The following is a 16,781-nucleotide window of genomic DNA, read 5'->3' as shown; positions in this document are numbered from 1 at the left end:
GGAGTGGCGGCCATTTTAAATTCAGCCCGCGAAATCGCGCGGGTGCCGGCAGAAAATGGCGCCTTCCCTCCTCCGCTTTCCCCGCGACCGGGTCCGACGGGGGGGGGGGCCGCTCCAGCGGGGGTGGTGCCCCTAGAGACGTTGGTTCTGGGCAGGAGTCCTCGGCTCTTGGGTCCTCTTCGTTTTCCACGGATTTTGCGTTGTTGTTACGCGAGGGCCCTAAACATAACAGCCGCAGGCATAGGCAGGGGTCGGAGGCCGTTTCGGGGACCCACAGGTCGGGTCCCAAGCGGAAGAAACGCAAGGGGTCCTCGGACACCAGGACGTGAAGAACCCCGCAGGGAGTCCCGCGGGGGGGCTCCACAGGCCACGGATACCGAGTCCTCCGCCTCGGCTGAGGTGAATTCCCACGAGGAGTCCCCGAGGGGGACCGAGGGGACGCCAGGGGGCGGTTCCACCCCGCCCGGAGCGGGCGAAGGGGCGCAGGCTGTGGAGGCCGACGATCCTAAAGTGGTCTGCCTCTTCCGCAGGGAGGTACTAGCCCCGCTTATCCCAGCTATTCTGGCGGAGCTGGGCCCGCCAGTGGTCGCTAGACAGGAGGCCAATTTGGATCCGGTACTCCTGGGGTTCACTGGCCCCGCGGTGGTTTTTTCCCTTCCATTTCTCGTCGACGGATATTTCTGTTTCAGGAATAGGATGCCCTGCAGTTAGGCCTCAAGGTGACAAAGGCCATGGACAAGCTTTATCCTCGGCCGGAGGAAGCGTTGGAGCTGTTAAGGATCCCGAAGGTGGATGCAGCGGTGTCGACGCTGACCAAGAGGTCGACGATCTCTGTCACAGGAGCCACGGCCCTCAGGGATATTCAGGACCGGAAGCTGGAGGTACAACTCCAGAAGATTTTTGAGGTATCGGTTAGGAGTCCGGGCCGCCATTTGTACCAACTTTGCGAGGAGAGCCAGTTTGCGCTGGGCTCAGGTCCTCCAGGCAAATGCGGGTCGAGGAAGCCTCACAGGCGGATCGCTTAGAGGCAGCGATAGCATATGGGGCGGATGCTCTCCACGATCTCCTTCGGACTGCTGCTAGATCCATGGTCGCGGCGGTCTCTGCGCGTCGTCTCCTATGCCTTCGCAACTGGGCAGCGGATGGTTCCTACACGGCTCACCTCTGTTCGCTTCCATTTAAGGGAAAGCTATTGTTCGGTAAGGAACTAGATGATTTGATGCTTTCCTTGGGGGAGAACAGGACTTTCAAATTGTCTGAGGACAGGGCTAGGTCCCGGTCCTCGTTGTCCGGTAGGCCCCGTTCTCGTGGAAGCAGAAAGTCGCGCCCTTGGAGATCCTCAGGTCCCGCATACCGGTCGTATCCTGCTCGCTCTTCCCCGTGGTCGCTGTCCTTTTCGTGGCAAAGGTCCGGTAGACAGGGGGGAACCCCGTCGGGCGAGGAGTCCAAGGTCTCGCAATGTGATGAAGCTGACCCATCCCTCGCCTCTGCCCCAGACCGTAATTCACAACGTCGGGGCGAGGTCGACGTGGTTTGTCGAGGAATGGGTCAAGGTCACCTCGGATCACTGGGTCCTCGACGTGATAAGACACGGCTATGCTCTACACTTTGCTCAAATACCGTCAGACAAGTTCTGGTTGTTGCCCTGCAAGCATCCAGAGAAGAGAGCAGATGTGCTCGGGACCCTCGGACATTTGCGAAACTTGGGGGCCATTTCTCCCGTGTCTCCAGATCAACAAGGCACGAGACGTTACCTGATTTACTTCATCGTTCCGAAGGAAGACGGCACATCCAGACCAGTTTTGGACCTGGAAATGGTGAACAGGTGCCTTCGGATCCCCCGTTTCAAGTTGGAGACAATTCGTTCAGTAATTGCCTCGGTGCGGCCCAGCAAATACCTGGCCTCGCTAGATCTCACGGAAGCGTACCTCCATGTGGGGATCCAGCCATCTTTTCAGAGGTTTCTCAGGTTCTGCATCCTGGGAAGACATTATCAGTTTCGGGCGCTCCCCTTCGGACTGGCGACGGCTCCTTGTACGTTCACAAAGGTGATGGTCGTGGTGGCAGCTCAGCTTCGGCGAGAGGTTTTCTTGGTACACCCTTACCTGGATGACTGGTGGTTCCGGGCCAAGTCCGAGAGTCAGTGTCGGTTGGCTGTGGATGCAGTCCTCCAGCTGCTGCAGTCTCTGGGCTGGGTCGTCAACTTTTTCAAGCGCCATCTTGTTCCCACCCAGTCCTTGGACCACCTGGGAGCCGTCTTCGACACGAAACAGGGCCAAGTGTCCCTGTCCGGAGAGCGCGTGCGCAAGCTGCAGTCTCAAGTCCAGCGGTTATTGTCTCTTCGGTTACCGTTGGTTTGCGACCACCTGATGGTTCTGGGGTCTATGGCGTCAACGCTCGCGTTGGTCCCCTGGGCGTTCGCTCATCTACGTCCATTACAATCCTCCTTGCTATTCCGTTGGAAGCCGGTGTCAGGGGAATTCCACCTTATTTATTTATTTATTTATTTTAAGTTTTTCTATACCGGCATTCACAATAGATATCGCATCATGTCGGTTTACAATTAACAAGTGGATAGGTAACAAAAAAGGTAAAAACTAATATTTATCTTAATAATAATAATCGTAGTAATAATAATAATAAAATATTAAACAAGAGAAGGCTAAGGTCCTTCCTTCCTGATCCTTCCGCTGATCCTTCCTGATCCTCGCCTGATCCTTCCGCTGCCGCTTACGGATCAGGCGAGGGACAGCCTACTAGGGTGGCTAGTGTCGGAACACCTGACTTGTGGGGTGTCCCTGTTGGTTCCCAACTGGACGGTAGTGACCACGGACGCCAGCCTCTCCGGTTGGAGCAAGGTTTGCCTAGGCACGTCGGTACGGGGCCGGTGGTCCACGACTCAAGCGCAGTGGTCCATCAATCGTCTAGAGACCAGAGCGGCTCACCTGGCACTGCAGTCCTTCCTGCCATTGTTACGGGGAAAGGCGGTGCGGATATTGTCAGACAACGCAACCACTGTAGCCTACATCAACCGTCAGGGCGGGACACGGAGTCCACTGGTAGCGGAGGAAGCGCAGCTCTTGATCGGCTGGGCGGAGCGACATCTCTGCAATATCGCAGCGTCCCACATTGCCGGAGTCGACAATGTCCAGACGGATTATCTCAGTCGTCTTCACCTGGATCCAGGGGAGTGGGAGCTGGCGGCGGTCACCTTCCTTCTCATCTGCAGCCGACGCCGGGAGAGAGGGGCCGAGGACGTCGACGCTTTGGCTCTTCCCTGGCCGTCGGACGTGTTACTGTGATGGGAAAGATCCTGCGGCGCATAGAGCTGCACCCGTCCAAAGTGATCCAAGCGGCGCAGGAGTGGCCACGTCGTCCGTGATTTTTGCCGCTCTCATTCAGTTGTCGGTGGTCGCCCCCTTCGTCTCCAGGGGTTCGCGGGGCTCCTTCGCCAGGGTCCCGTCTGTTTGGAGGATGTGGATCACTTCTGTCTCGCGGCATGGCTTTTGAAAGGCGGCGCTTGAAAAGCAAAGGTTACTCAGATGCGGTGGTGGCCACGCTGTTGGGATCTAGGAGGCAGTCTACGTCTCTGGCGTATATCCGAGTCTGGGTGATTTTGAGACCTGGGGTCTGCAGCGTGGGGTGGTCCCCACTTCAGCCTCCATCTCCGAGATCCTAGTTTTCTCCAGGCTGGTCTCGCCAAAGGGTTGGCGTGCAGTTCCCTGCGAGTACAGGTGGCGGCGCTTCGTTGCTTGCAAGGTAAGGTTCAGGGGTTTTCCCCTGACCCTGCATCCGGATATTTTCTGTTTTCTTAGGGGAGCAAAGTCCCTCCGTTCCCCATTGCGTCCTCTAGATCCGTCCGGGAACCTCAATTGGGTTCTTTTTCCTTATGCTCGGCACCGTTTGAGCCCTTCAAGCGGTCAACGGTTACGGATCTCCCGTTGAAGACCGTATGCCTGGTGGCGATTGCGTCGGCTCGCCGTGTTTCGGAATTGCAGGCCCTGTCCTGTAGGGAGCCTTTCTTGCGCATTTCCGATTCGGGGGTTTCCTTGCGGACGGTTCATTCCTTCCTGCCTAAAGTCGTGTCGGTTTTCATTTGAATCAATCGGTCGAGCTTCCTGCTTTCGCGGTTGGAAACTCTTCGGACCCGAAATCGGGAGCATTGAGAACTGGATGTGCGGAGATCTCTTCTTCGCTATCTAGAGGTCACTAATTCCTTTCGGGTGACGGATCATCTGTTTGTATTGACGTCGGGTACCACGAAAGGTTCTGCGGCGTCCCGCACGACCATCGCCCGGTGGCTCGAGGAGGCCATTGGCTCCGCGTACATTCTGCGGGGCAAATCACCGCCGGTGGGTCTTCGGACTCATTCGACGCGGTCTCTTGCGGCGCTTTGGGCGGAATCTTCTCAGGTGTCGCCTCAAGAGATTTGCAGGGCGGCTACCTGGAAGTCGTTGCATACCTTCATTAAACATTACCGGTTGGATGTTCAGGCTACTGAAGCGGGGGGCTTTGGAGAGAGGGTACTCCGAGCGGGACTCTCTGCTTCCCACCCTCGGTAAGTTTGCTCTGGTACATCCCAGGTGTCCTGGACTGATCCTGGTACGTACAGGGAAAGGAAAATTAGTTTCTTACCTGATAATTTTCGTTCCTGTAGTACCAAGGATCAGTCCAGGATCCTGCCCGCAGTGCTACGCTTAAGTAACGGAGAGTCCGCTCATTGTGGTTGTCCATACGCTGACCCCTTGTTTAGTCGCTCTCCCGCTTGGGGAGTCTGGTTCCTGTAGGGGTGTTGGAATTTTCCGTTTACATTGCAAGTTTTTGTGTGGTTAGCTATGGTTGCCTTATGGTATTTTCTTCTTTGACATTACGTATGACTGAGGGGCTGTGACTGGCACAGGGGCATATATGGCTCCGCCCACAAGTTTTAGTCAGTCTCCATCTACTGGTGCGGAGTCACAACCCAGGTGTCCTGGACTGATCCTTGGTACTACAGGAACGAAAATTATCAGGTAAGAAACTAATTTTCCTTAACAATTATTGTGCTGTAATTAACAAGAACTAATAACAAAATTATATACAGGAGCTTTGCCAGAATTTGGCTTTGTCAGAATTTTTTAGTTTAAAAAAATCACTTAGGAATGCTACTGTTGAGTGGAAATGAATTGGGAAGTCCAATCCTGCTGATGCCTTGGGTTCCCCAGGGGGAAAGTCTATGTTTATAAGTACATGAGTTCATAGTTTTAGAATTTGTTTCATCATGCTCTTGAATTCGTATGCTGTATGCATTGCAATCTGCTTAGAGTAATATGTATTATAGATGGAATGTAAAAATTCTGCAGGCTATAGAATTATTCTTTTTTTAATATTAACTTTTGTTGTTGCTTTACAGAAAATAGGTAATTTCTCCATTGTCCGGCGACTTGGAATTCAGGAGTGCATTCTCCTCGTGACTCAGCGCATTACTAAATATCCCGTACTGGTGGAACGAATTATCCAGAACTCCGAAGGTACATACTTTAGGTCTTAAAAATTAGACTTGGTTTGTTTTTTTATTTTACCCCCATTTCTGCCTGTCCTCTTTTGCCACCAGGCCAAAGGAAAGTTACTGACAACATCTTATGAAAACTAAATGACACTGTTTGCTTTGTTCTGCAGTGTTAAGGCATGAACCCCTGCTCCTTCCCCAAACACCATCTTAAAATTCAGGTCCCCTATTCAGAAATGTTACCAGGTGCTAAGGTGGATCCGCTCTCTGACCCTATTTTGCAGTTGATACGGATGATTACAAGGAGCTCTCCCAGGCTTTGGGTTTCATAAAGGACACAATCACGCAGGTCGATGCTAAAGTGAGCGAGAGCGAGAGAGGGCAGCGCCTCCGGGAGATTGTTAACAAAATGGAATTAAAGTCATCATGGAAACTGAAGAATGGTCTCGCCTTCCGGAAAGAAAACATGGTGCGCAGACAACTCCTCCATGATGGGATGCTATGCTGGAAGGCAGCCTCTGGCCGTCTTAAAGGTATCTAACGTAATGCAGCTTTTTTTTTTTTTTTTTAAGTCTATGAAGAAACATAATAGTGAGGGTCCAAAAAAAATACACTGCATGTTATCCAAAGTAGGCAGGTATTTACCGGGAAACTGACTGCGCCAAACCTCAGCGCTGTTGGGTTACTCTAGAGATGGGGAACGTCCAGAGCTTCTGCTCATGAAAAAGTGATTGGTGCTTCTGAAAGATCAGGCAGAAGATGGGGTTTCTCTCCTGGGAAAACGCAAATGTCGCTAGCAGAGGAGCCCTTTTCAGCCAGTTCCCCACTATGACCCTCCTAAAAATAAAAAAAAAAAGCAAGCCTTCCCTTCTCTGGGACAACCCTTTTCTCCCATCTGGAAGGCAGAGTGAGGGGTGAATAATAGGTTTGCCTCCAGGGATTATAGCTTCAACAGGACCATTGAGAACATCCATTAAATATTGTTTAAAAGGTCAAATGATAGAGAGAGGGGTTCTCAGAGAAATTAAGGTCACATGGATTTTGTATCCTTAACTGGTTTTCTGAATTCTCCTGTTTTTGATGTACAACTTTCTTTCTCCTGGAAGAGATCTGCTTGAGTAGATATTATCCCTTGAACTTCTTCATAGAAGACTTTTGAAAGAGGGAAACATTTGGCTATTTAAGAATCTTACCACACAAAGCAAGAAGTTTGATATTAAACCTGGCTCTTTAGCCAAGCTTTTCCAGAACTTTGATTATTTTTTACCTCCAGCTATCAAGATTTTCTCACCATCGCAATCCCTTCTGCAGATCACATTTATCTTAGACAATTACGCCTTATTTTATGATTTGGTTTCTCAAAGAGACTATACAATTTTCTCAATGTTATTTTTCGAACCTGTTTTCCATGTTTTCCAAGTTCTATAACCTTGTTATATGTACCGCCTCTTGGCGTAATTTTTATGTTTCAATGTAAACCGATGTGATCTGTATTTTAATACAGGAACACCGGTATATAAAAATCTAAAAATAAATAATAAAATAAATTAAATGACTTACTGTAATCTGTCAGCCAGAAGACTTTCACAAAGTGGATTTATGTCTCCTACTCTCCTGGGTCATTCTCTTAGGTTTGGGGGGAGGAGTGGGGGTATTAATTGGGCTAAGGTTTAAGCAGATACCTTATTGTCTGGCTAAAATGTAGCCGGATAACGTAGGAGCATTCTAGGGGCATTTTGCGGAGGAGTTATGCTATCCTGCTAACTCTGAATATCAAAGTTATCTGGCCATACCAGAGTGCTGTCCTAAAGCCGGCTCATACCTCGACAGTTAGCTGGATATGTTTATCTGGCTGACTTTGCTGTCCGGACAATGACTTGAATATGTATTTCTAAGAATGTTTTGAAAACTGACCCCATAGAGGTCCTTATTCAGACACAGTCCAACTTGGAGGTATATTCAATAGTCAAACTGCACTGTTGAGTAAAGCCGGCTATCTTAAAGCTAGCTGGCTAACTATAGCCACCTAATTTTAGGACAGGACATTGGACTGACCAGACTTAGCCAGCTAAGTCAACCAACTAACTCTGAATATTGCAGTTGGCCGGTTAACTTAGCCAGCTAACTGAACTCCTCCCAGTTACACCCCTAAATTAGCCTCCTAAATTCTAGCCACCTAATTTGTTAGAGAGCTAGCATTTAGCTGGACAGATGCCCAAACACCCATTTAGCTGGTTAACTTCTGAGTTAGCCGACTAAATGCTCTTGAATATGGACCTCCTAGTTTCTAGTTCCATTCCTCCCCACCCTGCACTGTTTTAAAAAGAAAAATGCTTTCCCTGTACGTATCCGGATCAGCCCAGACTGCTGGGTTATGCCTCCCTTCCAGCAGATGGAGATGGAGAAAAACTTGAAGGACACCCCTGTAAGTAGGATGCGCCACCTGCAGCCCCTTCAGTATTTCTCTGTCTCCAGCAGAAGAAGGTGGCAGAACCTGCAGTCCTGGCTAATTGATTCTAAACAAAAAAAAAAGAGAGTTGCAGTGACAGGAGTCCTTTAAATTTGTTTGGCTGAAACAAAGTTTAAAAAAAAAACAGAGCTGGGCCTCCCGAGGAGCAGAGTCATTTCTCCTCTGTGGTAGGCTTGCCAAGTGCTTTGCCCTTTACTCCAGTGTACCAGGAGCAGCAGCCGGTGAGTGACTGGGGGAGATTTACCGGTGGGCCGGTCGTTCCCCCCCCCCCCCCCCCTCCCCCGGCTCAGAGACAACCGCGGGTTGTGCTCTGGTGAGGCCAATGCGAATTAAAAAAATAAAATAGAATTGGAGTGCGTTGTTTTTTGCAGCTGTGCTGCTCTTATTCGGACTATGGGGTTTATTTTCGTGGCCTCCCCTCCTTGTTCAACGTGGCGATGCTGCGCGCTTTGGCCTGCACATCCTTTGGGGAGCCAGCAGCACGGCTCTCCAGAGATAGCCTCTGCTTCCCGGGGGCAAGGGCCCATCAGCAGGGGCAGCTGGCGGCAGGGGGAGGCAGGCACATCGGCCCCGTGGTGAAGGTGCCCCGATGCTGCCTCATGGTACTCAGCCTGCCCCGCTCCCGCGGAATGCGGGAACAGTGGCCATTTTAGGAGCTTTAGATGCTGATGTAGACAGCTCAGCATGGCGAGGGGATCTCCCTCAGTTATTTCTGCAGGAGTTTTGCCCCAGATCTCCCCATGATTTATTTTCTGCTTTCCATTCTCCTTTGGGTACCCCCTCTTGGGAAAATTTAAAGGGCCAGCATCCTTTTTTGGCTGATTTTATTTTACTATTACATAAGGCTTATTTAGCTAGCCTTATGCCCATGGAAGATCCTGAGCCCCCCTCCGGGGCAGCCTGGGGATGGGCCCTCTCCTCCCATGCAGGTTCCTAGGCCGGATCCTCCTGAGGTCCGGGAAGGGTCCGGTTCCGGCAACCAGGGGGCGGTGCCGTTGGTGGATCTGCTTCAAGCGGACATGGATGAGGATTCAGAGCGTGTGGCCCCAGTGGAAGGGGATGATCCTTGGGTCCTTAGGCTCTTTTGTAGAGATGAGTTGGAGCCGATGATTCCACATGTCCTAGCGGAGTTGGGCATACCAGCTGGTCAGACGCCGATGCCTCAGGATCAGGGCACGGTGGATCCGGTGCTGTCTGGTCTTCATCCCCCGGCTAGGACCTTTTCTTTTCATCCTATATTGCTCCGACTAATGTTTCGGGAGTGGGATACTCCGGAAGCTAGCCTTTGCATAGGCAGAGCTATGGAAAAATTGTACCCGCTGCCGGATGACACTCTTGACCTTAAGGTTCCCAAGGTTGATGCGGCCGTATCTGCAGTCACCAAGCGTATGACTATTCCTGTGGTTGGGGGCGGCTGCCCTTAAGGATCCTCAGGATCGTAAGCTGGAGGTGCTTCTCAAGCATATCTTCGAAGTGTCGGCTCTGGGGGTTCGAGCAGCCGTTTGCAGTAGTTTAATGCAGCCTGCGAGTGTCCAGTAGGTACAACAACTCCTGAGTGCCAGAGAGCTCTCCCCAGAGGAGTCTGAGCAGGCTGATCATTTGGAGGCGGCGGTAGCGTATAGGGCGGATACCTTGTACGATCTCCTTCGTACGTCTTTGAGTACTATGGCTTCTGCAATGTCATCCCGCAGGCTTTTATGGCTCCGTAATTGGTCGGCTGATGTTTCCTCCGAGTTGCAGCTGGGTGCTTTTCCGTTTCAGGGGCAATTACTTTTTGGAGATGATTTGGAGCAGCTCATTAAGTCCTAGGGGGACAATAAGGTGTACAAGTTCCCGGAGGATAGGCCAAAAGCTTCCAGAGGTTTCTGCCCTTCCCGGTCACGTTTTCGGGGGCAGTGCTGTTTTCGCCAATCTAAGCCAGCTTCGTTTGGCCAAAGCAGTCGACAGGCAGGTCGCAGACCTGGTCTTATTTCTTTCGTGGCCGTAGACCCACCCGAGACGGCAGTGCCACAGGGGCGACAGGAGTCAAGTCCTCCCAATGAAATAGCACCGGCCCACTCCCCTCCGGTCGTTGGGGGGCGGCTGTCCCTGTTTTACGAGGAGTGGGTCAAAATAACGTCGGACCATTGGGTTCTAAACATTATAGAACACAGCTACTCCTTAGATTTTGCTTGTCCCTTATACAATCTATTTCTGGTGTTGCCCTGTGGGTCTCTGGAGAAAAGGCACCAGGTGTCTCACTCTTCGCCGGTTGTTGGACCTCGGGGCGGTCGTTCCGGTTCCTCTGAACGAACTTCGAACTGGCAGGTATTCGATTTATTTTCTGGTTCTGAAGAAGGAAGGGTCCTTCCTTTCGATTTTTAGATCTGAAGAAGGTCAACAGAGCTCTGAGTGCCCTATTTTCGTATGGAGACGCTACGTTCTGTAATTGCCTCCATCAAAGCAGGGGAGTTTTTAGCATCCTTCGATTTGACGGAAGCGTACCTACACATTGCAATTTGGAAGGACCATCAGCGGTATCTCCGATTTATGGTCCTCTGCAAGCATTACCAGTTTCAGGCACTTACCTTTGGGCTGGTGACCGCTCCGTGCATATTTACCAAGGTGATGGTGGTCATGGTGGCGGCTTTTCGTCGCCAGGGGATCCTGGTCCATCCCTACTTGGACGAATGGCTCATTCAAGCAAAGTCAAAGGAACTATGTGAGGTGGCGGTCGCCAGGGTGGTGCAGACACTTTGCGCTCTGGGTTGGATCATCAATTTGGACAAGAGCCAGTTGTCCCCTGATGTTTTGGGGGCGAGATTGGAATCTCGGATTGGGAAAGTCTTCCTGATGCAGAATCGGATAGACAAACTCTTGTTGCAAGTTCGGCGTCTCTTGTCCCTGCCAGTTCCCAGGGCGTGGGACTATTTTACAGGTTCTTGGTTTTATGGCGTCTACTCTGGAGTTGGTCTCGTGGACGTTTGCTCATATGAGGTCGTTGCAAAGGGCTTTGCTCTCACATTGGGACCCCAAGTCGGAAGCTTTTCAAGTTCCCTTACCCCTCCAGGAACCGGCCAGGTCCAGCCTAGCTTGGTGGCTGACCCACAAACACTTGTCCTAGGGGATGGATCTGGAGGTCCCTCAGTGGACTATTGTGATGACGGATGCCAGTCTTTCTGGCTGGGGGGCAGTTTGTCAATCTCAGGCAGCCCAAGGCCAATGGACGCAGCAGGAAGCGCAATGGTCCATCAATTGTCTCGAGACCAGGGCAGTCCGCTTGGCCCTGCAGAAGTTCTTGTGCCTGGTTCATCAGTGAGAGTGCTCTCCAACAACGCAACAATGGTAACATACATCATCCGGCAGGGAGGCACAAATAGCTGCCCTGTAGCGGCGGAGGCGGACGAGCTCATGGCCTGGGCAGAAACTGATCCGGTCAAGATAGCGGCTTCACACATTGCCAGGGTAGACAACGTACAGGCGGATTTTCTGAGCCATCAGAGATTGGATCCCAGAGAATGGAAGCTGTCTGATGAGGTGTTCGCATTGATATCTCATCACTGGGGGATTCCCCATTTGGATCTACTAGCGACTCGAGGAAATGCCAAGGCGCCACGCTTTTTCAGTCACAGAAAAGAGCACGGAGTGGAAGGGGTGGACGTTTTTGTCCTCCCATGGTCTTGCAACATTCTGCTCTACGCATTCCCTCCTTGGCCTCTGGTAGGCAAGGTCTTGAGAAGGACAGAAGCCCATCCAGGAGCGGTGGTGCTGGTGGCTCCAGAATGGCCACGAAGGCCGTGGTTCACGGATCTCCTCAACCTTGCAGTGGACAGGCCGCTCTGTCTGGGTCATTTTCCAAATCTCCTGCAGCAGGGTCCAGTATTTTTCGACCAGGTGGATCGCTTTTGTCTAGCGGCTTGCCTTATGAGAGGCAGCAGTTGAGAAAGAAGGGATATCCGGATTTGGTGATTTCCACTCTTTTTACGGGCTCGCAAAACTTCCACCTCTCTTACATATGTCTAAGTCTGGAAGGTTTTTGACTCTTGGTGTAGTAGGTGGAATGTTTTCCCTAGGCAGGCCTCGATAGTCCACATTCTAGGGTTTGGCAAAAGGGCTAGCTTTCAGTTCTCTCTAGGTTCAAGTGGCAGCATTAGGATGTTTACGTGGAAAGGTGGACGGTGCGTCCATAGCGGCTCATCTGGATGTGGTTTGTTTCCTTCGAGGTGCTGAGCATTTGCATCCACCACTTTGAACTGTTTGTCCATCCTGGAGTATGAATTTGGTTCTTAGGACGTTGTGTGAACCTCCTTTTGAACCACTCAGATGGATCACTCTGAAGGACCTTACACTCAAAACGGTGTTTTTGGTAGCTATCTGCTCGGCTCGGAGAATTTCAGAAATTCAGGCCCTATCTTGTCGCGAACCTTTTCTTAGGTTTTCCGATTTTGGTGTTTCTCTTAGAACTGTACCATCCTTTCTGCTTAAGGTTGTATTGGCTTTTCACATGAACCAGTCCGTTGAGTTGCCTGCGTTCCCGGATTTGGATCATAATTCTCCACATGCTCGTGAATTGAAGCGTTTGGATGTTAGGCAGGCACTGATGCGTTACTTGGAGGTCATAATGATTTTTGCCTGTTGGATCACCTTTTTGTCTTGTGGAGCGGTCCCAGGAAAGGACATAAAGCTTCCAAGGCTACTATTGATAGGTGGTTGAAGGATGCTATTGCTTCAGCGTACCTATGTCACGGGCGAGCAGTTCCAGACGGTCTTAAGGCTCATTCTTTCCGTTCTCAGGCGGCATCCTGGGCAGAAAGTAAGTTTATTTCCCCTCAGGAGATCTGTAGGGCGGCAACCTGGAAATTTTTGCATACCTTTGCTCGGCATTACCGTTAGGATGTTCGGGCTCCTGACTTGGAGAATTTTGGCAGCGGTGTGCTTCAAGCGGGGCTTTCTAAGTCCCACCCCATGTAAGGCAGCTTGGGTACATCCTAGCGGTCTGGACTGATCTGGGTACGTACAGGGAAAGGAAAATTGGTTCTTACCTGCTAATTTTCGTTCCTGTAATACCACTGATCAGCCCAGACGCCCGCCCATTTTTTTTGATTCTGCTCGACAGATTATCATTTTTTTTCCTGTCATACTATAGCAGGATGAAGATTTCACATTTTGTACATAGTTGAGTCTCCTAAATTTGGTTTAACCATTTAAAGTTTTGGATTCCTGTTAGCACTTTATTTCTGTTTTGATATTGTTTATACTGAAGGGGCTGCAGGTGGCGCATCCTACTTACATGGGTGTCCAAGTTTTTCTCTCTCTCCATCTGCTGGAAGGGAGGCATAACCCAGCAGCAGGGCTGATCCGCGGAACGAAAATTAGCAGGCAAGAACCAATTTTCCTTTTTCTCTTAAGCATTTTTGTAATAGTTTTGTGTATAGCTAGGATAAGGGGATGGCTTTGTGTCTAGCTATAGAGTATTCAGTCCAGAATACTGGTGCTCCTTTCAGATTTAGCAAACCAGAAAATCTTAGGGTTTTTTTTCTGTTTTTTGTCACTTTGCATGGATAGATATTCTTGCTGTTCTGTTGACGAATGTGCTTCTATTGCTGCAAGAGAAGGACCAAAAATACACCTTTGCATCTGTGGTGAGTACATTTCCTTCCACGTCAGTCACAGCTTTAGTCATGTCTTAGCTGTCAAAAAGCTTGTTTAGGTTTCAGATGGCGACCCTTGGCATTCCTGTTATGCTCATCAAAAATTAGTCATAGAGATGTTTCCTCACCTTCCAATTTTCAAAGAGTTTAGGAATCTAAATTGGCCCTTTTGCAAATTTACTAGGGCTGAGTTCTTAAATTTAGGAGTCTAAAAACTGGATGACTATGGGGTGGAGCGCTAATATCTAATGATCTCAAGGTGGCTAAATAAGTGATAAGGTGATGGCAAAAGCCAGAAAGACGCTTGGGTGCTTAGGGAAAGAAATGCTGAGCAGAAAAAAATGGAGATATTGTCCCTAGTGAGGCCTCATTAGTAATGCAGTGTTCAGTTATGGAGCCTGCACCTTCAAAAGAATATAAACTGAATGGAGTCAGTCCAGAGGGTGGCTGCTAAAATGCTCAGTGGTCTTTGTTGTAAAGAGCATAGGGCACACTTAGAGAGCTAAACATGTATCTCCTAGAGGAGAGGCGAGATATGATAAGAGCTATTGAATATCTCCAAGATATCAATTCACAGGAGGTAGGTCTCTTTAAGGAGAGATGCTGTAGAACAAGGGATCATGGGATGAGGGTGAAAGGAGGTAACCGCAGGAGTAATCTAGGGAAGTATTTTTTTGTAGAAAGGGTGGTGGATGCATGGAAGTGGTAGAGTCAAGGACAGTAACTGACTTCAAGAAAGCACGGGACAAGCACAGGCGATCTCTGAGGGAGTGGTAGGGATTGTCGAGCTGATTAAATAGGCTGTGTGGTCTTTTTCTGTCGTCATGTTTTTATGTTTCTATGAGTTAGGGCAGGGGAAAATGTTAGATGTTGCCCAGTGCTGAAAATCAGTGGTAATCTAACTTAGGGGTAAATCTAGGCCAATGAAGAGCAAACATAAATTTGGGGCTCTAAATTTAGTTGAAATTTTAGCTGAGAATTTGGGCTCCTAAGGCTGAAAATAGGGCCTTAAAATTTAGGAGCTCAGTTGTTTTTGAATATCAGCCTATCAATGATCTGTTAGCCCAGGCTGCGTAACACTACACTTCCCCAATCAGTTTTAAGTTGCTTTAAGTGGCATTTCAATTTTTAGCAAAGTCTATTTAGCCAGGGTTTGTAGTTTTTGTGGTGCCACTAGTGTCCCTGATCCTTACCGATGGACCACCCCAAGGCTTAAGAGAAGAATTTCATTAAACGTTCCCATGCAACTTTGCATTTCTTTCTTAACACAGAAACATAAAAATGATTGTAGAAAAGGATCAAATGATCCACCCAGTCTGCCCAGCAAGCTTTTGGCAGTATCTGCTGCACTGTGCAGGTTACCCTCTTACTTATCCATTTCCCAGACCACAAAAGTCAGGGCCCTCAGAAGCTGTTTGAATCTTTCCCTTAACCCTTGCCATGGAAGCAGAGAGCAATGATGGACCTGCATCAAAAGTATCAGGCTTAGTGATTAAGGGTAATAAAAGCCGCATCTGCAAGTTTCCCCATGTTGATTTGTTCCCCAAACCGTAAAAGTTGGGGCCCTTGTTGGTTGCTGTCTGAATCCAATTCTCCTTTTCCTTCTGCCATAGAAGCAGAGAGCAATGATGGAGTTGCATCAACAGCATAACTATTGGTTAAGGGTAGTAACCGCCGCACCAGCAAGTTACCTCCATGCATTCCTCTCTTATTTCATCCTCTAACCTTTAGGGATCCACAGTGTTTATCCCATGCCCCTTTGAATTTCTTCACTGTTTTCGTCTTCACCTCCTCCTCCGTAAGGGCAATCCAGGATTTCACCACTCTCTCCTCTTGTCAACTTGGGTTGCCAAAGCAATTGCCTTTTTAGTGATTTGCAGGCTGTTGTCTTTTTGCAGTTGGGCTTGAGATCAACAGGTCATTTCATCTCAACTCCCAGCTGGGAGACGACCCAGGTATAAAGCCCCATGTCTTCCATTCCCTGGCCCGGCAGCTCCACAATGAGAAGGGCAGCTCAACAACTCTGCTTTAAAAATAAAAAACAAAACTCTTATTTCTAGGATTCAAAGCCTCCTGTTATTCCACTGCAAAAGTTGATCGTCAGAGAGGTGGCCAACGAGGAGAAAGCGATGTTCCTAATTAGTGCCTCATTAAAGGGGCCGGAGATGTATGAGATTCATACTGGCTCTAAAGAAGAGCGAAACCTGTGGATGGGTCATATCCGAGATGCTGTGGAAAGGTATTGTAATACCCCAAAATATATATATATTTTTTTTAAGGCATCCCCACTAATGTCCTATCACATTTCTAATACTCTTAGCAAAAGCTTTTGTCTGAATTTAAACATTGCACATGAATGGAAAATAAAATGTCTACAAAAGTAGAGAATATATATATATATATATATATATATATATATATATATATATATATATATAAATCCTCTTCAGCCAGTCAGGCTGATCCATACAAGTGGGTTATGCACGCCAACCAGCAGATGGAGACAGCGCTCAAGAGCTCGCTGATGTCGCCCCTCATATACTTTTGCATTGACATCAGCCTGCCAGTATTCTCCATCTCCAGCAGATGGTGGACATGCATTCCTTTCTGTGGACTTGCAGCCCAGCTAGGCTGAATGAGCATGAAGAGAGGCTAGCCGGGTGGCTTCTGGTGTGAAAGGATGTGTTTTCCCTTTCTCAGTTGAACAAGACCCAGCGGAATATTGGCCTCTAACATATGGCTCCTGAGGTGATAGCCGGTGCTCATTCCCTCAGTTCAGCAGAACCCCCATCCTGTTGGTTGAGGCAGCTCCTGAGATGACATATAGATTCCCTCCCTCATCGGAGCAGATCTGCGTTTCGAAGGGAGTGCTACCAGTAGGTGAATGCTTGATGTTCCCTTCCCTCCTGCAGATTTCCTTGGATGAGGAAGAGTTATTGTTTAAAAAAAAAAATGAACTGCAGTTCCTGTTCATACCCCAGATCAGTCGAGACTCCTGGGTTTTGCATCCCTGCCAGAAGATGGAGACAGAGAAAGTTTCATTGATATTGCTACATAACTAGCAGGCCGATGCAATATCATGTGCGTAAAAACAGTGGGGTAGATTTTCAGAGCCCTGCTCGCCTAAATCCGCCCAAAACCGGGCGGATTTAGGCGAGCAGGGCCCTGCGCGCCGGGAAGCCTATTTTACATA

General features: G+C 49.3%; 1 protein-coding gene across 2 annotated transcripts in view; it reads left to right on the top strand.

Annotated features, from left to right (window-relative positions):
• Window positions 1-16,781, top strand: part of ARHGEF18 (Rho/Rac guanine nucleotide exchange factor 18) — a 352,051-nt gene that overhangs the window by 276,826 nt on the left and 58,444 nt on the right. For both annotated transcript variants that reach the window (XM_029614138.1, XM_029614139.1), the window contains 4 exons: window positions 5,393-5,510; window positions 5,773-6,021; window positions 13,503-13,579; window positions 15,649-15,827. In XM_029614138.1, the coding sequence (XP_029469998.1) occupies window positions 5,393-5,510; window positions 5,773-6,021; window positions 13,503-13,579; window positions 15,649-15,827 (623 nt within the window). The remainder of the gene's footprint in view (window positions 1-5,392; window positions 5,511-5,772; window positions 6,022-13,502; window positions 13,580-15,648; window positions 15,828-16,781) is intronic.

This window comes from Rhinatrema bivittatum, chromosome 8 (assembly GCF_901001135.1).
Source record: "Rhinatrema bivittatum chromosome 8, aRhiBiv1.1, whole genome shotgun sequence".
Taxonomy (NCBI): Eukaryota; Metazoa; Chordata; class Amphibia; order Gymnophiona; family Rhinatrematidae; genus Rhinatrema; species Rhinatrema bivittatum.
The sequence above is the reverse complement of the archived record's forward strand: the minus strand, read 5'-3'. Positions and strand labels throughout refer to the sequence as shown.